Raw genomic sequence first — 21,140 nt, 5'->3', positions numbered from 1 at the left:
CTCACTCTCGCAGATCTTTGGAGACAGACCAGTCCTTGCTTACAGACAGCCCCCCAATCTGAAGCAAATACTCACCAGCAACCACACACCACACAACAAACACTAACCCAGAAACCTATCCTTGCAACAAAGCCCGATGCAACTCTGTCCACATATTTATTCAAGTGACACCATCATAGGACCTAATCATATTAGCCACGCCATCAGGGGCTCGTTCATCTGCACATCTACCAATATGATATATGCCATCATGTGCCAGCAATGCCCCTCTGCCATGTACATTGGCCAAACTGGACAATCTCTACGCAAAAGAATAAATGGATACAAATCTGACATCAGGAATCTTAACATTCAAAAACCGGTAGGAGAACACTTCAACCTCTCTGGCCACTCAGGAAAAGATTTAAGAGTGGCAATTTTGCAAAGGAAAAGCTTAAAAAACAGACTCCAGTGAGAAACTGCTGAGCTTGAATTAATATGCAAACTAGATACCATTAACTTGGATTTGAATAGAGACTGGGAGTGGCTGAGTCATTACACATATTGAATCTATTTCCTTAAGTTAAGTATCCTCACACCTTCTTGTGAACTGTCTAAATGGGCCATCTTGATTATCACTACAAAAGTTTTTTTCTCCTGCTGATAATAGCTCATCTTAACTCATTAGCCTCTCACAGTTTGTATGGTAACTTCCAACTTATCTGTATGTGTGTATATATAGAACATATGCATAGAATGGAACATATAGTAGGATTATATACATATCTATATCCATCTTACTACATGTTCCATTCTATGCATCCAATGAAGTGGGCTGTAGCCCACGAAAGCTTATGCTCTAATAAATTTGTTGGTCTCTAAGGTGCCACAAGTACTCCAGTTTTTCTTAAAATTTATGTTCGCTCATTAAAGTATTCTTAACTTTGTCCCAAAGTTCTCATTTGTCCAATGGCCTCAAATAATTGATAAGCCTTAATTTTATAACCATCCATAGCTAATTTAAGTAATATAGTCGTACTCTCATTTACAATTTTAATGCAACAAGTAATCCCAATTTTGTTTCTCTACCATTGCATGCCCATCCATTCTTCGTATTTTATCATCTGTCTTAAAAAAAACAACAAAAAAACACTTAAGCTTAACTATATTTTCAGTTAACATAGGCTAAACTGGATATTATAATACTGTACCTTGTCCTGGCTGTTCAGTTCTTGATACGGAATGTGAGCTGGGAGGTAAGTATGGAGGACTGCACAGAAGGCCAACCCATCATTCCAACTGCTGCTGAAGTTTGTGATGTCAATATTCTTTAAGGGAAAAAAGAGTCTATAAATGATAGCAGATTACCATTTAATACTGCTTTAGAATTTGACCTAAGTGATTAGAAAATTATTATTTATGTTGTACCTTTTACCAAAAGAATGCCAAAGCACTTTAGAAATGGAGATGCAACAAAAACTACTTCAACTTCAGTGCTGAAATGGTCAGAGACCAGAATCCAACACTACTGAGGGTGAGAAACAGACCAGCACAGAAAAGAGAGATTAGTTCTGGAACTTAATTTGCCTTACTATCCACAAAAGATACATGATACACATTAGCAAATGCTTTTGTGTTCCTTTTAGACAGTAATGTTTCAGTGAAGAACATGTTAAGACACAAGCAGAAACAAATTATAGATACATACCTCTGGCCTGGTTTTGAAACTCCTAATGAAACTCATATGCCAAGCTGCTATGATGTGTTTTCAAAACATGGGAAGATCAGATTTTCTCATATTCTACTGTATTACTAATTATGCAAAAGGATTAATCAATGAACACAGATATTTCCTTTCCAAATAAGGTGATAATTTTCATTAGAGGTAGCTGATGCAAAACATTATACAAATCCTTGTATAATTTACAATGCTGCCAAGTTACGTGAAATATCAGACCTCTTCTATTTCAACTAATTCCTGTTGAAAGATGAGCTGCTGGAATACCCAGACATGAAATTCGGCAGGGAACCAGTTCTTTGAGTAAGAATTAAAATCCTTATTTCTTCACTCTGCTATCCCACACACCCCATATCTTTCTGTCCCAATTAGGAGCTAAGTGGAACAGTTAACAATTCCCTTTATTCCACAAGAGTTTGTACACAAAGTTGTTGAAAAGAGTCTATGGCCTCTGCCAAAGGAAGTTAGGAACAAGATGCCTGAATGAGCTTCCTAAATCACTGTGCACTTGGCTGCTGTCAGGAAAATAATGGTAAAGAGGTTACTGACACCCAAATGGATGGCAGTGAGTTTAGATTCTTTTATTTAAGAACCAGTTAAAAACTGCATCTACTGACCTATCATTTGATATCTGTATGGAGAAATGTAAACTTCTATATGCCAAGTGAACCCCTCCCTTAACTGGACTAGACAGCTCTGCTATTGCTTTATATTTGATGTTACACTAAAACAGAAACAATCTGCAGTCACAGAATCCAAGAAACAGCAGATAAATCAACCTTTTCCCTAACAGTAATATCAATCACACCTTTTCACAAAAGGCTAATTCTAATCACTCCCTCTTGTTTAATCTCAATGAGAAAAGAATGTACAATACCAAACAGGATAAAAACTAAAGACAATGCAGTTTAAATCATGCGACTCAGTGTCTTATCAAGCCAATGAAGATTTTGGATTACAAACAGAAAGTAACAAATGCTGCTACTCTGTGCCCCACTGACCCCCCGAATCTTCATTTCCTACCCAGTGTCATCTCTTTTTATACAAACTCCACAAAGTGCAAGTTCAAACTATGGTGATGTAAGTGTACGTGCTTGGACTCACAATGCCTGCAGGCAGTAGCCTGTGCCTTGCTTTGCAATCCAGCAGCCTGCTTCCAAACGGAAATAGCTTTGTTTGAACCCCTCAGTGCTGTGGGAATATGTTCTTTACATAGTCTCAGCTTCCTCAAGACAGAATGGAAAAAAAGCTCTCCCTCCTTGCCCCTCAAACCACCAGGAAGCTGGAAACCAAGTGAATTAATTTGATTCCGGTTATTTTCAGGAGATGTCAAAACCAGTTAAACACTACTTGAATTAGGGAAGAAGGGGTCCTTTCAATTTCAGCAAAAAAGAACTGAGCAAATTTTATACAACAGACAGCACCAAACTTCAAAACAGCTCACAGTCAAACTAAAACAAATTCCTTGCCATCTATTTATTCTAAGCTGCTCCATTAGACCATCCCTCTGCTGCCCCACAAGCCCCCCAACTCCCTGTGTTACATGCACTCCCTGGGACTCACCTTCCCCATCACATCTATGCATAGAACACAGATGAAGCTACAGGGAGGGGCTCTCCTCATCAAAATTCTTGTAAATAGCCTAGCTTTAAAATGAATTCTCTCTCTCTTAGGCCAGAACATAAGGACTCTCACTGCTGCCTTCCATCTTTGCCAGTATCCTGCTGCAGTCTTGGCTTCTTCCAATATCCTTTTGATAGTTTTCTATTCTGCTTCTATTGTTCATTTCCATGTTAACCTTGGTGCCTCTTGCTCTGGGGGTTCCAGTCTAATGCCTGCCTTGTTATGTTGTTTGGGTCTTTCCTCCATGTATGTTCTAGTCATCTCCATTTTCATTCCTATTCTATCAGTTTCCGTTTTGTCCTCTTCCAGAATTCTTCATTTGTGATTTTTTCTGGCCATCCGATATTGAAGATTTGTCTAAGTCAGTGGTTTACGAAAAATTGGAGTTTAGACAGCGAGGTCTTAAGTCTCCCAAGTTTCAGCATCATCCAGTAAGACCAAGTTTACAATGGCATTAAATATTCAAAGTTTAATTTGGAGGGCAAGATTTCTGTTTCTCCAGATTAGCTTTATTGTTACAAATGTGTGTCTGGCTTTCACTAGTCTGGCTTTAATGTTTTCATCTGTTCCATCTGTTGCATTTACAATGCTGCCAAGTTACGTGAAATATCAGACCTCTTCTATTTCAGCTCCAGAAAGTGTTATTGGTGCTTCTTGTGTGTTGATTCTCACGATTTTAGTTTTCTCACTGTTGATTTTCAACTGTACTAATTGTGCACAGACCTGGAGATCATTTATTTTGGCTTGCATGTATCTGTGAGTATAGGATAGCTAGCTAATGTCATCTGCAAAGTCAAGGTCTTCTAACTTCTGTGTGAAAGTCCCTTGTATATCCCTTGGTGGTTCTGTTTACTTTATGTTAATTTTCCCCCCAAAACAGTCAGCAGAGAGCAAAGTGAAGTCCTGTCCACCCTCCCAAAACAACCACGTTTGGCTACCATAATTCATTTAAAATTGATAAAAGTCCCTAAAAGGTGCCCATCCCATAACTACAGAGACAATACAATAGAAAAGACTGACCAGACACACAAATATCCTTCAAACCTCTCCTGAAGGGCCATGATTTTTTTCAGGGTGAGGGTGGTCACCAAACCAAGTTATAACAAAAAAAAAGGTCCGGCATATGTGCCTAAGGCCAAACTGTTACATGGCTTTAAAAATTCTTTAACCATGGACTTAGCCAAAGAATGGTCATATCACACCTTTTGTGAAGTCTAGGAGGCAACTGTTGAGAAAAACAAGTACAATACAAAGAGGAGACAAAAGTAACGTACAATCAAAGAATTTAAAAATGCAGATGCTTTGTGTAAGAATCTATGCCTCTATTTCTTGCCCCTCCCCCACCTTTTCCTGCAGGGTGTCATTTTTCCCCATTAATGCCATTGTGGATGCCTCACTTAACCAGACCACTGAATGGAGTATTCTTGAATTTCTATCTAACCAGTTTTCAGAGTAGCAGCCGTGTTAGTCTGTATTTGCAAAAAAGAAAAGGAGTACTTGTGGCACCTTAGAGACTAACAAATTTATTTGAGCATAAGCTTTCGTGAGCTACAGCTCACTTCATCGGATGCATTCCGATGAAGTGAGCTGTAGCTCACGAAAGCTTATGCTCAAATAAATTTGTTAGTCTCTAAGGTGCCACAAGTACTCCTTTTCTTTTTTATCTAACCAGTGAGTCTCTTAGCAACCAATTACAGAGAAAGTAGCCACTTAATATTGTTTGGCAACATTCAGCCAATATCCCTACTAAGCACAAGCTCATAGTCAGTTGATATAAGTGATAGTTGGCTGCAAGAGCCTAGTATTGAATTTGGAGCTCTGACTTTTCCAAATAATTGTGGAGCTTATGACAGAGTAAAAAATAAGACAAGTTAGCCTGCTATTCTACAGTCTTCAGCATTTACTGTGATTCACTAAACCAACTCTGAATAAGCACTCTGGTCTTATCTTATTTTGTAAAGTGCTCAAATATAGAGAATGTGAGGTATCTAGCATTTTGCTATTAGGTTGCCAGTTATCAGTTAAGCAGTCTTTTCCCAGTTGCTTTTAAAGTTCACTTCAAGTGGTTATTACAGTAAATCCAGCTATTTGTACGTACACCCAGTCAAATGGGTTTGGTTGATATATCTAACCATTTAGGCATCAGTTTGGATTTGGTTTTTATTTGAAAAAGTTTTTCTTTGCAGCCGTAAAGGTCACAATTTTTAAATGAAAACTTACGTTTTGCAGAAACTGATGACTCACATGCTTACCACTTCACTTGAGAGAACAGGGACCCCAAAGGCTGGCATTACATCATGGAGCCCAAGAGGGACCTAAAGGATCTGGTTGACATGGAGGTTGGGATTTAATCTTTATTGCTAATAAGGAAAGATTTTTATTCCTTTATTGGGGAAAACCGTCTCTTGAGCAGGGTTTCTGACAGAAACGAAAAGGTGAATGGCTTTTTTTTTTAATTAAAAGAACACGAGTAATATCAGTTTAACAGATGAGTCTATCTGAGGTATTATTTCATGTGTTGGAAGGCGAATGGACAATCCAAAAAGACAATGAATTCTATCTTCTATGACTTAACTAAATATTAATATAATATGGGTGTACATCAGACCATGAAAATTCTAGTCACTCATTATAGCTAGTAAGTTATCCTATTGGCTCAGAGTAAAAGGACGGTAAAGCATTAAAAGCAGCAAAAAAGTGTCAACATTCATATACAAGAATAGTGATTCCTTTTTGGACTGCTTTCAGGAAAGTGTTCAGATATATTGTTAAATCCAACAGACCATTTTCATTCTCTGTAAAGAGATTTAAAAAGTCAAATATATGAGAACTCCTGCTTTGCTTATAATGGTTACATATGGTTATATAGTCATATCCCTTTGCAATAGGCTTATTTCAAAAATACTACTCGGATAAGTAGTCAATATATTAACTTTGCTCTTGTTTTTTCCCTAGGACATGAAGACTCTCCCCTGAATGTTATGACTTAAATGGTGGGGGTTTATGTTTGTTTTATCCCCTAAATAAAGCTAAATTATTACAGAAGGAAGAGTTCTGCTGGCTAACTCACTAATACAGAGGTATTCTAAATGAAGTCTTTCTTATCGCCTCTATTTCTATTGCACACCAAGTACACTTAAACAAATGGAAAGTAGGAATAGTGACCTTGGGAAACTGCACCCTCAAAATGATTTCTGGAGAAACAACTGATCTATAATATGCTCAAAGGAAACGTAACTATAGAGCCTCTTCTTTGGGGGTATCCTTAACTTCTGATCCAGGACCTGGCCAGCAGTGCATTCATCAAATTGACAGGGACTACCTGGATAACAATATCATCCAGAATTATAATTAATGGAAACAAAAGTTTTGGAAGGAATATTAAACCTCATGGCTTCAGATCGTAAACCATTCTAACTATTAGAGATTAGGATGTGACTTAATATGTAGGCGCTGGAGGAGGTGGGCTGGAGGGTTAGATTATCTCACATCTGCCTGCTATCCGGTTCCTATACCTTTCTCTGATATGCTGGATGCTGGCTACCACCAGAGATAGGATATTGGACTAGATGAACCTCAGGTCTGATTTAGTATCGCAATACCCATGTTCCTATTGGCACCAAAAGGCGTACAACAAAACACATCTACACTTTTGGGCATGTCTACATTACCTGCAGCAATCGATCCAGCGGGGGTTGATTTATTGTGTCTAGTCTAGACACGATAAAATCGACTGCTGAGCACTCTCCCATTGACTCCGGTACTCCACCAGTGCAAGAGGCGCAGGTAGAGTTGACAGGGGAGCGTCAGCCGTCGACTTACCACAGTGAAAACACTGTGGTAAGCAGATCTAAGTACGTCGACTTCAGCTATGTTATTCACATAGCTGAAGTTGCGTAACTTAAGATTGATCCCCCGCAGCGTAGACCAGGCCTTTGGTTGCACAGCTGAGAGAAGTTTCCTAATGTTACTCAGAGCAAGGTGTCAGCCAAAAAGAAAAAACAATTGTTTTCTTTGTTAAAGCTTCTTCTTTTCAAGTAAAACAAATTGAACTGGTTCCCCAATAACCAGATACAGTGACTTATGAAAACAAACCAATGAAAAGGTTCATTTTACATGATGAATGTACTCACTATATAAGATTTTGAAAAAAATCTTAATACCATTGTGACACTGCACCTCATATTCCTCATAGTGATATGATTATATGATTATGATGTAATTATGATGTACTTTATGCAAGATAAGTCGTGTGTGGTGTCACTGGAAAAGTTTTTTTTTGCTGAACTGATTTGCTGAATACAATTATCTTATTTTTTTGCATGTTGTATGCATGTATCATTTTTGTATCTGAAGTTATGAATATTGACTATGTAACTAGCCTCCCCACCAATTCAGCACCCCAGTCTTCCCAAGCACACACACATCCCTGTCTCAGATTGTTTTTTGTGGGAAAGATATGTATTGTTTGTGAAGAGGCAACTCTTTTCTGAAATTCTCCTGTCTTCTTTGACCTCCTTCTCAATCTGAGTTTAGGCATGAATATGGAAAAAAAACCATGCCTATCTGATCTGCTGAAAATTGTCTTCTAGAAATGGATGGCCAGTTGTCCACACTTTTTTAAAAAAAGACCTCTTAACAATCATATCACTGAACTCCGATTGTGGCAGATGGTATTGCTGGAGTGGTTCAATTTTTCCTCTCAGAGATCCCAAAGGGTGGTACTGGACTCATCTATCTCAAAGATTCTCCTGTTTTGCAGGGTTCTGTGCTCTCATCCTTCCTGTTCAATATGGAAGGCCACTAGATGAGACTGACGCTACAATTCTGGCTGCCATGCCAAGTATGCAAATGCCACAGCCTTTTGTTACATCCACATGAAAGGTCTCTTGACTCTCCCAGTGCTTGTCAGAGACTGGGGCTCAAATGAGTTCAAGTTGGTGGATGATCAGTACTACAAAACTGAAATGATACTGAAGGGGGACAATTTGGAGACAGCAGCAGGGGTAATGTCTGACCCCATGACTAGGTGTGTTTGTTCCACAACATGGGATTGCTTCTAAATCACTGATAATTTCTGGAGTGCAAGATTGCATAAGTAGCCACGAGCACCTTCTTCCAATCTATGTTTAGTGCCTTTGTGACCTCAAATCAGTGCAACTTTACATGAGGCTGCTTTTGAAAAAACACTGAGAAACTTCAACCAGTGCAGAATGCAGATGCCCGTTTCCCTCCTGGTTGTCTCACTGTCGTGAACAGTGATAAAACTCAGTTCTGCAAATCAATTACGGGTGCAATGCAGCTTCTCTCTCTTTCCAGAACACTCCAAAATGCAACTCTCTGAGGGGTCTTAAACTATTAATTGATTGCCTGCCATTCTGAATCCCAATGAAGCAATCCTGACACAAAAAGTAAGTAGAAACAGCTAAGTTCTAAAAGAGCAAAGAAGAAGAAAAGAAAGCAAGCCCCTCAGAATATACTACCCCAAATGGCCCATCAGAAACCAAGTCTGATTACATTCAGATTACCCAGCAAAAGTTCCCCTATTTACTCGGGGTTTTGAGAGACTGCAATGCAGAGGGATTGTAGGGAGTTAGTTTGATGAGGATGAAATTTGTTTTAGTTTTTGTTAATATGCTTTAAGGTTATCAGATAAGCACATTGTAATAAATCAGAAAAATATTCTTGAGAAGTGTCATAACTATCAAAAGAAACAGGATCTAGATCCTATTTCTGTTACTTGAGTTGAAATTGCTGTTATCAGTGTTTTCTACAAGTTGTATGGTATATTTTCCTTTGAATATGAATCAACTGAATAAAAATGAAACCTTAAGTAGAAAAATCAATATTTTTCACCGGTTTCAAGGGCAACTAAATGCACACAACACCTGGTCTTTATATATTTACAAAAGCACCAGGTTAATTTGAAGAGAGACAATGCATTATTTTTATGCACACTGGGCAAGAAGCCAATATCATTTATGACACCACAATTAAGATCTTTGGACAGATTTTTTTTGCCTTAATTTTCATTGCCTCTCTGTGCTCTCTGGTAACTATAATATACCCAGAGCAATGCATGCAGTCTCAAATTCAGGCTGATTAAACTATCACTATAATAAAGTTTAAAACAAAAGAAGCCTTCTGATACCATAGTTTCCCAAAAAATAAATGTAAATGTGGTTTAAATATAAATATTAATAAAGATAAATATTTAGCATATGCAGTATTTTTATCTTCTTGAGTGCCAATATTAATTAATCTTATGCACCTTTGTGAGGGCAAGCAGCATCCCCATTCTACAGATAAAAACACTGAGGCAGAAGTTAAATAATTCATCTAAAACACAGACTGCAACTGTTAAGAGTTGGGAACATGCCACAAGTTTTCTAGTCTCTCAGTTCTGTTTAAGCTATGCTGCTCTCATTTTTTTCTGAAAGATGAATCCCTTCTAGAATGTATATAGTATATCAAATTATTTTGATAACAAAATGAATTCATAATAGAATATGACACAATATTTACCTTCATATTAATCTCAAACAGTGCACATTACTTACCCTTTGCTTATTCTTTTCTATAAATGCAATACTAAAAGTAGTTTAATTTCAGGACAATTTTTTTCCATTCCAATTGGAACCACTGGCTTCTAGTGTACTAGAAACAAACTGCTCAAATGCCAGTGTATTGCACACACACTATTTTAGTTCAATAACTGTATAGCCTCTAGTGCTAAACATCACAGAATTACAGGGCTACGCTGGAGGCAAAAGGAGGGACCCTACTGTTAACCAAAAATTATGAATGTGGTGTCAAATGCAGTACCTTTCTCTTATTCATTCCGATAAACAAAGCCAACTTTGCTTATGCTAACACAAACCAGATCACTGAATGTGCCAGAATCCAAACCAGGGATTAATTATGAAATGCTTTTTCATCAAGGGAAGGAGAAATATATTCTACTAGCTCTGGCTCTCCATGGGATGAACACTCAATTTGAAATCCAATGAATTTCAAAATGTAAGGTAGAATTAGTTTCAAATCCTACACCTGTGAGTCCCACTGGAAATTTTTATGGTTTTATAATTATATTTTTCCTCTCCTTTCAAGTGCCTTTTTCTGTCCCTTCTTGCTATGCAAAACACAGGGGGAAACTGAGTACATGCAAAACACTAGCAGAAGCACAAAAAAACCCTGAAAAAAATGGAGAAAGCTATTTTTCCTTTTAATATTGTAGTTACAATAAACTTAAATGTCAATTGTATCAATAGTAGGTAAAAGTTTTCACACAGATGTGTGAACTTTTAGATGAGGGCTTCCCTTTAGTACACACAACTTTGAATCTTTTAGGAATGTTTCGTTATTTTACAATGAAAGTTCAAAGTGTAAAGTCAATCTGAAAGTGACTGTTTCCAAAAGCTTTATGTAGGAGTTAAGACCAATGTTTAGAAAAAATAGAGCAATCCCCAGCTCTCTAAACCATTCCTGTCAGTTCCAGTTTCTCTTAAATAGCACACAGAAAACAAATCCATCTTCCAAGAACGTTAACAGAGCCAGAAAAGCCAAATGGAAGGGGAAAAAAGTCACAATGGAAGGAAACAATTAAGGGGACCTGCTTCTGTTTACCAGCTGCTTTTTATGTTATGGATGATTGTTATGGATGATTTTTATTACATCTAATTAACAGGAGGTACAGCATGGCCTGATGGGCTGTCTGAACATCCAGGAAAGGGACAACTTACCATTTGAATGAAAATCTATGCCCCAAAACATATCCAATTATATTTTCAGGAAGCACGAATACAAAACTGGCATATTTAAAGACAGCAGAATTTTTTTCAAACACCTTCACCTAATAGTAGCATTGTTGGAGAATCTTCATTATGATGAACTCAATCTACTTTAAAGCTCCACTTTCTTCTATTTAATTTGCACTAAACTCTATTCCTCAGGGAATCAATAACAGAATGATGACAATTTAAGACCTCCAACAAAACTACTTCTTTGTCATAGATTTGCGTCACTGGCTAAAGTAAGAGGAGTCTTTCCTACTGAAATCCAACCCAGAACTTTTCTGGATGCTGTTTCAGACCATACAGAGTTAAAGCAATAACCACAAAGAGATGGGTTTCAAGGAAGCTGTCAATAGAGAAATAAGCCTGTTCAGAGCTGGATTTTCATTAGAGGGAAAGTGGGTCAGGGAGGTTGGAGTACATTTACATAAAAAAGATGGGAGAGTATCTGTAGGAGTATTATTGGCATTTTAGGAATTAGCTACTGTATTGTAGTTTAAGTAATATTTATTAGTTATGTGAAATCACCTCTAGTATTTGAGATAGATTGTTCATGAAAAAAATCAATTTTACTAAAAGGGATTAGTCTTAAAAAAAAAAAACCCTGATGTCATAACAGGCTTTCTTTGGAAGGCAGATATAAAATGGGGATGAAATAACATACTTCAGTTCTGGTTTTGTAAAATCTTTACTGCGGGCAGGGCCATAAGAGAAAATATGAGTCCTCATTTCAAACAGGTCACAGATTTTACAGCACAGCGCATTTAAAAAGCTTCTAACCAATGGGTTTGTGGTTCTCATAAGTAATTAATTTTCCAGCATTTCCATTGTGAACCAAAATTCCTGTTTAACTGTACAAGGCAAAGCAGCAGCACCAGTCTGACTGAAGCGAAACATTGCCCTGCAGCACACTTACACAGAAGAGACCGGAAGCTGTTCCAACAAGAATGAAAAGGTGTGGTCACCTGAGGATAAATGCATTTTAGTGGTTAAATGAGCAACTGAACTATTTTTAAACTTCATTATCTCACATGTACAAAATACCACATTAACAAAGTGCTAATTCTAAAATTTGCAGCAAAGGCGATCAGCTACCGGTCTCGCTCACATTTCTCCTCTGGCTCTATGTATGCTTAAAAGTAATATAGTATCTTGTGTAACTTCTAAGAAGGAGCAGAATACCATTATTTATGAAAGACTGATGTTAAGTAGGTTATCCAGTGATAGCCTCTTTTTGGCTAGCTCCACAGCTAAAAACCATGGGGATCCAACACAATTCACAGCTGCAAGTTACAAACCAAGTAGGAAACGTGGTCTCACTTGACTATAGATACCATACTTTGATCGTGGGAGCGGGGAGAGGAAGACATGCTTACACATCAGCTAGTCCTCTGAACCTAGCTCTGTGTCAATAGGAGAGAGGAGACAAGACATCACCCAGACTCCCACACCCAACTGAACTTGGCTCCTAACTTAGGAGAGGGAAGGAAATGAGTAGAAGGCAAAGGCTCCACTCCCCGTTGCCCACATTGTGGCATCTGGTGATAGGACACTGGAAATCACTGGAAATCAAAGATTAATTTTAAACATTACAGCTTTGCCAGTGGCAAACACCTAACTCTGCACAGGCTAAGAAACCCCTTGTTCTACATTAGCCAGCAGTTCCACCTGAGCTCAATAATGTTATGATGCAGGTTATATTGTAGAGCTTGGCTGTAGACAATGGATCGTGTGGTATGATCTGGATGAAAGCTAGAGGCATGTAGGTAAGAATAGCGGTCAGTAGGTTTCCGATATAGGGTGGTGTTTATGTGACCATCGCTTATTAGCACCGTAGTGTCCAGGAAGTGGATCTCTTGTGTGGACTGGTCCAGGCTGAGGTTGATGGTGGGATGGAAATTGCTGAAATCATGGTGAATTGCTGCTGAATTGGAATTAATTTGCAAACTGGATACAATTAATTTAGGCTTGAATAGAGACTGGGAATGGATGAGTCATTACACAAAGTAAAACTATTTCCCCATGTTATTTCTCCCCCCCACCCCACCCCCCACTGTTCCTCAGATGTTCTTGTTAACTGCTGGAAATAGCCTACCTTGCTTGTCACCATGAAAGGTTTTCCTCCCTCCCCCCCCTGCTGCTGGCGATGGCTCATCTTAAGTGATCACTCTCCTTACAGTGTGTATGATAAAACCATTGTTTCATGTTCTCTGTGTGTGTATATAAATCTCCCCTCTGTATTTTCCACCAAATGCATCAGATGAAGTGAGCTGTAGCTCACGAAAATTTATGCTCAAATAAATTTGTTAGTCTCTAAGGTGCCACAAGTACTCCTTTTCTTTTTGCGAATACAGACTAACACAGCTGCTACTCTGAAACCTGTAGCTTTTTTGGGGATCCATTTTTGAAGCCAAGAAACTGCCACAAGAGTCTGTGATATAACATTACCTCTGGCTCAAGAACTAATTTCACTTTCCTCAAAGATTTTCAAAACTTTACTTGTTTCCACAAAGCAAGTGAGCTGCCAGAAGAACCTCTACAGGGTGTCTAGTGACCATTAACATAATTAAATAAAGCGAAGCAGCATCTTCAGAAGTTATCTATCTCTGTGCTTAGACTACCCTACCTATCTACACTAGGCCCAGGCAACTTCAGGTTAAACTAATCTATGGAAGTACTAAGCAATATTTAAACAAAATTGACTACCAAATCCCATATCCTCTGGATGGCATCCAAACCATTTTTTTTTTGGCATGAAGTGGGGGATGAAAACAATAAGGAAATGAAAGATTCACCCCTGCTACAAGGAAGAATGTGTGATAGAAGAGAAAGTGATTGTATTTTGAATGACAGAATATTTGACACCATTTAAAGATTCTGCTTTTATTAAAGTTATTTAAAGCATTATTTATCATTCTTTCCTCAGTAAGATAGTAGGTTGGAACTACAGTTAACAGTAGATCCCCCTTGGGCATCTCCTAACTCTATACCACAAAATGTACTGGGGCAGATATCTCCAAATTTGCAGGAACAGGGCCTGATCTTACGACTATTTAAAAAACTAAAAAAATGATCCCTCCAAAAACATCATTAAGCTACATTAAGGTGTAGCTACAGTTGCAGGCACACATTAGCAACTTCAGTGAATATTACCAAGTGAATACTCTTAGAAACCCAAGAACTATGGAGTTAATATGGCATTTCTCATATCAGACAACAAAACTATTTCAACTCTGCCCCTGAAGTAGTGCCCTTAGTCAGAATCTTATACTATCTTCTCTTTATCACTGACTAGAAAACCTAGAACACCTTAATCTGAACAGCACAGTGATAGAGTTGCTCTGCAGCCTTTTCTTACAGTCCACACAATACACAGAGAAGAATTTTACAGTGTCCTGATTAAAAAAATAGCACACTGAGGCAATCGTTCCCAAAACCCTATTAAAGGCCCAAACCTATAAGGTACTCATGGTTCCCAACATCATTTTCCAGGCAATTATCCAATTGTCAGTACACAGAACTACCATTAGTATAATGGCTGGGTCACTACAAAAAATAATTTTCCCTCTGTTGAAATTCACTCCTGGTCAACTGTTGGGAATAGGCCACTTCCACCTTGATTAAATTGACCCCGTTAGCACTGACCCCCCACTTAGTAAGACAACTCCCATCTTTTCATGTGCTGTAATATATATACCTGCCTACGGTATTTTTCACTCCATGCATCTGATGAAGTGGGTTTTAGCCCACGAAAGCTTATGCCCAAACAAATGTGTTAGTCTCTAAGGTGCCACAGGGACTCCTCATTGTCATTACTATAAACCAATTTCATGTGTCATGGATTTAGAGCATTAACACAAAAAAGATCAAAGATTAGTGTGGCAAAGCAGCACACTTGTGGCCAAACACACACAAAGAAAGATAATACATTTTATAATTACGGAATACAACTTTTGAAACTACAGCAAAGAAGGGAAGACAGTAGGTGTACTGTACTGTGTGCTCTGTTTGAATATAGAACTAACTGTGCTTTCCTGGGTTTATGTTTGTTATTTACCTAAAGTTCTTGGAAGAGAATATGCATTTAAATCACTTGTGTGCACACTTACAGTAATCTATGGCAATATTAATAAATACTGATACTCATGAGCCCAAAAATTAAAATTTGTTTGCTTGTCTAGATGGGGTACTTGCTATGTGTAGTAGTAAGAACTAGATATACAATCAGAATATCCATTTGTTTATTTTATTGCTGAGCTGCATGTCACATTACTGAAAGCACTATATTGTGTCAAAGTTAACAGGAGTTATGAGATGGAATAGTTGGTATGGTATGCATGAAATCAGATACAAGAGCACAGCTCCACTCTCAACTATAGCAGAAAAGAACCAGCAATAAATGCTAATCAGCATGTTCTTTAAAATGTCAAATGACCAGCTGAAAAGCGAGTTTTAAAGACATTAGCTTCCTGAGAATAGATATGAAATTTGTTGTCAAAATTTTTGAGATCACTAAATTCACAGGATAGCTTGTGAAAGAAGATTCTGGGAAAGCTTTTTAACAAGTTGCTATGTTAAGCATGAAAAGGAATTCCTTTCAAACAGGAAACAGTTTGCTCACTCCATTGTAACATCCAAGTAGCTTTGTTGTTAATTCTACTTGTGAGTCCTAACATCTGACCTAGACAGACAGTATCTTGATGAGAAAGCACAATGTTTTCTTCTTTCTTCTTACATGTAGGTCACAGAAGTTAGAGGAAAAACTTGTATGCCTTTTTCTATTGCTATTTTTCTAAAATGGAAATAAAGGAACGTTAATGACTGCCATCTTCTGTCTGCATCTGAGCTGCTTTGGTGAGAGTAATACTGAAGAATCCATACATTCTTAATTATTTTCTGTACCTTAGAAGTTAGTAGTGACAGGGACATACGAACACAAGGCCCAAGATACTGTGGAGTGCTGACCATGTAGTTTTTTTGTGTTTAAAGTTGTTTATAATCTCTTTCTGGATTACAGAGTTTGTATTTAGTTTCCACATTAAATTATGTTAATAAAAATTTATGCTTTTAAAAACACAACAGTCAAGGAAAGTAGAAGTTAAAGCCTTCATTTAACATTAACTTATGCTCATTGCACATACTGTAATTGTTGACCTCCTTACAGATACCTCTGGACTTGCATACTTCAGCTGCTATCCTTTGTTATCTTCTTTGCCCAAATTAGACAGTAAGATCACATTTACAGTATTTAGAGATGTAACTGGCTAACCAGTGTGCTATCAAGGCTCCATGTATTCTGAGGTCAGAGATCCACTCCAGAACTGTGCTCCAGAATCTAGGCTTTCATTAAAAAGATTAAATTTCTAGCCCTTAAAATTGAAGAAAACTTTAAATGTGAATAAATTGTAAGATGGAACGTGGTCTTCCAAAATCTTTAGGCAGCCTGAGACAACAGGTCAGAGCTGTAAAATGCCCCCATTCCTCCACAGGACTTAACTCTGAGACTTACTTATGAAGATTTAAGTGTAACAATTAAATATTTGACTGATCATATGAGAAGAAACATCCTGAACCATACACTGGAATCACTTCTGTTGATCACTTCTGCCTACTCTGGGGTAAACTGGGAACCACTAAAAACCTTGCAAATGGAAAAAAATCTCTTCTAATTGAAACCAATGGGGGAACTATGGATAAACAAAATGCATTTATCAGAGCTGGAATTTTCATATGTAAATGGTACTTGCTAAAGTGATATAGATTCCAGAATGACAGCAAATGGCCAACTCATCTGTTCTTGCATCTCATCTTAAAGAGGACTCCCTCCAGCAGCACACTTGCAGGGATCTAGTGGTTATCTCCAGAAACATAATACAAAAAGTGGCAAATTCTTTCATCTCTAAAAACAAACTGATAGTAAGAAATGGATTCAAATTCTATTGCCCCCCCAAAATATATTGAGTAAATAAGAGCTGTTCAGTTATTGTTTTTATTCTGTTCAATGTGTCACTCCTTCCATCATTACTGCACACTGCTCAAGCTGCACAATGAATGAAACAGGGGTACTGTGGATAAAATAGTATGTGATCCTACCAAAAACTAACAATGTACTGACAAAGAGGCAGAGTTAAAACAGGAAGGACAATCTTACATTGGCATTTCCTGACTTGAGTGTTTCCTTTTGAACCCTAAAGGTTCTTTTAATAGTTTCTATGCATCACTTTCTACAGTGTTTTTATTTAAGACAAACTAAAAATCCACTATGTGGAATTACTTGCTAGACAGGAGCATGATGCTCTTCCTAGCACAAAACAGTGTGTCTGCATGTACAAGTTTTTAAAACCATTCTGTTCTATGGTGAAAATTCATTATGATTTGGATGCAATCAGAAAAGCACCTCAGCAAATGAGGGACTATATCCCAACAAACTGCAAGTTTCTACCACCTTCTACTAGGATAGTAAAAACATTTTTTAAAAGTTTAAAAATAATTTCATAATGGCAAAAAAGTATTTTCCTCCACTCTTTGTACTCACAGAATGGAACTATATTAGTAATGTAAAACATTTGCCATAAGAGTCACAGGACTCTAGAACATCCTCCTGCCCTGGTATGAAACAGCCCAGCCTGTTTTCTATTAACACTTTCAGGGCATACTGCAGGGCTTATTTCTTTCATCTGGCCTTTGAAGAGAGGGAGGTGAGTGGATGTGAAGATTGATCTCCGAGGGTTTTAGTATTTGATCAAGTGCTGCTGCTTGGTACAAAGGACCAGCTGATTGCACTGGATTTTGTTTTTGTAATTGGCAAGCTACTTAGAGCCCTTTCTATGGGCACTTTAAATAAAAACAAAATACAGACTGGATCTGGCTATTTTTGTCTGGTTAAGTTTGTCTAGTTCATCAGTTTATAGATACACAGAAACTCAAGCATTCTCCACTTCGACTGGGACAAATCATCCCAGGGGCTCCACAGAGAAAATACTTCCAAAACAAAAAAAAAAACACCCCAAAATTATGCCTGGATCTATGCTCTCTACCAAACACAAGCAGCTGAAGTTATTTTAACTTTCACACCCCCTTTTCAATGCCTGCTCTAGTTACAGGCAATCAACTTCACAACCTGGAAGGCTCTGGCCAATATTTATTTAATAGAAGAAACTATAGTTGTTTCAAGGGGAAAAAAGTATAAAAGGTGTGAGAATGAGATTGGAGAAGCAGATTTTTGTTGACCATTATCATGCTGGACTAAACAAACCTCTCCTAAAGTTAGCAGTGGTAACAGACATAATAAGAAAATGCAGATTTATAGGGTCTGATTAATCATTTTTACTCTTATGCTAATGGTTTTAATTGAACACAAAAGAACTAAAAGTTCCTCTTTTACATTATCACAATAACTAATTCAACACACACAAATGGAAATTAAATCAGAAAAGACTATGCCTAACATTCTAATTTTTCCATCATAATCAGAAACACAGCAGCAGTTTTCAGATAAAGTATGATCTGGTCTAATTATACTGTGCTACCATGATCTTTGACACGGCAATAAGAAATCTTATAAATTGAGATAATACAGTTAGGATGAAAGCAATAATAATTATGCAGCATGATAAGAGATCTAGAAGAGTTTTTGTTTAATTATAAATCATGATTTAAAACCTTCAGAACAATTTAGAAGCTAAACTGGATATTTGAAATTTTTATTCTTTTAACCTAGAGTATGTGTGTTACTGAAAATTGTTTCAACTTTAATTATGCTAAACAGTGATTTTTAAGAGTGCAGCCATGTTACTCTGTATCAGCAAAAACAACGAGTCCTTGTGGCACTTTAGAGACTAACAAGTTTATCTGGGCATAAGGTTTCGTGGGCTAGAACCCACTTCATCAGATGCATGGAGTGGAAAATACAGTAGCAGGTAAATAAACTTAGTACATAAAAGATGGGACTTGCCTTACCGACTGGGGGGGGGGGGGGGTCAGTCTAACGAGACAATTCAATTAACAGTAGAATACCAAGGGAGGAAAAATCACTTTTGTGGAGGTAATGAGGGTGGTCCATTTCAAACAGCTGACAAAAAGGTGTGAGTAACAGTAGGGGGAAATTAGCATGGGGAAATTAAGTTTTGTAATGACCCATCCACTCCCAGTCTTTATTCAGGCCTAATTTGATGGTGTCCAGTTTGCAAATTAATTCCAGTTCTGCGGTTTCATGTTGGAGTCTGTTTCTGAAGTTTTTCTGTTGAATTGCCACTTTTAAGTCTGTTATTGAGTAACCAGGTGTTTTTGTTGTTGTTTGTTTTTTAAAGATTTCTGAACACCTAATTAAGAGTTCCCCCTCTTCAACCTAGGGGTTATAAATCTTTGGGATCTGTATCCTTGAGAAAATTACCACAGTCTCTAGACAAATGTGAGGTTTCAGAGTAGCAGCCGTGTTAGTCTGTATTCGCAAAAAGAAAAAGGAGTACTTTTGGCACCTTAGAGACTAAAATTTATTTGAGCATAAGCTTTCGTGAGCTACAGCTCCGATGAAGTGAGCTGTAGCTCACGAAAGCTTATGCTCAAATAAATTTGTTAGTCTATAAGGTGCCACAAGTACTCCTTTTCTTTTAGACAAATGTGGAAATTCCTGATGTAGAATATACTTTTTTTTTTTTTTATATTATAGTGGGGAGAATCAGGAAAATAAATTGAAAAAATGACATTGGGTGGGTTAACATCTCTAAAATTTGTGGGATTTTGAATCAGATCAATTAGATACACTGCAGCTTGAAAAATCTTGTTTCTGATGTGCAGAGTTTTAAGGACCAATGGCAGTCACAACAAGAATATCCAAATCAAGAAGACAGAAGGTGAGACAACAGAGGTATGAAATCACCTGCCCAATAAGCAGCAATTACAAATATGTGCTTCCAACTCATGATCCTGTGGAAGCATGCACCCTAAGTCAATGCCTCATTTGCTGTCTTGGCTTTACTTGACAAAGCCCTGGTTGGGATGATCTAGTTGGGGATTGGTCCTGCTTTGAGCAGGGGGTTGGACCAGATACCTCCTGAGGTCCCTTCCAACCCTGATGTTCTATGATTCTATCCACTCTTTATATGTGCTATTCATTTTAAATTTCTTCAGGACATCCAGAGCTTCTAAATGCAATTTTTTACTTTTTTTGGCAGACATATGGCTGTACTGATTTCTGTGCTTTATTGCCCCCCAACTTTCACATCCCCCCCCCCCAACTTATTTTTTTGGTCAGGCTTGTTATTACAAGTCTCCCACTAAATGACAACTTTACAAAAAAAAAAAGTCTTGTAAATACTGAAAATACCCCCTTTTTAGAAGATATGAAATTAGGCTGGGGTTTTCTTTAAGGACAAAAACCAAACAGGTCCAATAGGGGGAAAGGAATTTTTGCTCAGAAGTGGGGCTAATATTACATTCTTTGAATATTAAGTGTTATTTGTTGGGAGGTTTTTTAAAGACTATTTTTATTCTCTCCATCCATTATTTATCTTTAAGTTACTATGTAATGACTTCACTCCATAAGGGGTGGTGGTGTAACTTTAAGGTTTTGTTTCCCAGAGACACCCTAATACTTATAAGGTATCGATAATGGGGCTGAGATGTCTGGATAATCTCTACTCATAGTGAGCACATTTCAGGATACATTTATAGCATTACAAAAAGCATAGCAGCAACACCCCACATGTACACCAGAATTGAATTTCAGGGGGATCTTGAAAAACAAATTTAATACAGTACAACAATTTAAAGAGAAATGATAAATGTGGATGTCTAAACAAAATACATTCTTCTGCGATAGCTAACTTAATATATTCCAATAGTACTAGTCTGGCTCCTTCAGAAACAGGTTTATATAGCTCAGAGACATGAGATGATATAGTCCTGCAGCAGCAGCACATGCAGAGAGTCACGTAATAGCTGTCAGAGCAAGTACATGAGGTGTCATCCCTCCCTCCTCCTGTTACCAGTTACAAGGGTCCATGTAG

At 37.6% G+C, this 21,140-nt stretch overlaps 1 protein-coding gene across 5 annotated transcripts in view; it reads right to left on the bottom strand.

The window, feature by feature from the left end:
- The window catches only part of SPECC1L (sperm antigen with calponin homology and coiled-coil domains 1 like), a 113,328-nt gene that overhangs the window by 15,208 nt on the left and 76,980 nt on the right, over positions 1–21,140 (bottom strand). For 4 of the 5 annotated variants that reach the window (XM_038373029.2, XM_038373028.2, XM_038373032.2 and 1 more), the window contains one exon: positions 1,191–1,307. In XM_038373029.2, coding sequence (XP_038228957.1) covers positions 1,191–1,307 — 117 coding nt within the window. Of the gene's footprint in view, positions 1–1,190; positions 1,308–5,030; positions 5,631–5,735; positions 5,759–21,140 lie in introns of those variants that run through there. The other variant, XM_043498167.1, reaches the window with a different exon arrangement.

This window comes from Dermochelys coriacea, chromosome 15, assembly GCF_009764565.3.
Source record: "Dermochelys coriacea isolate rDerCor1 chromosome 15, rDerCor1.pri.v4, whole genome shotgun sequence".
In the NCBI taxonomy this organism is placed as follows: Eukaryota; Metazoa; Chordata; order Testudines; family Dermochelyidae; genus Dermochelys; species Dermochelys coriacea.
Note: the sequence above shows the minus strand (reverse complement) of the source record. Positions and strands in the feature narration are given on the sequence as shown.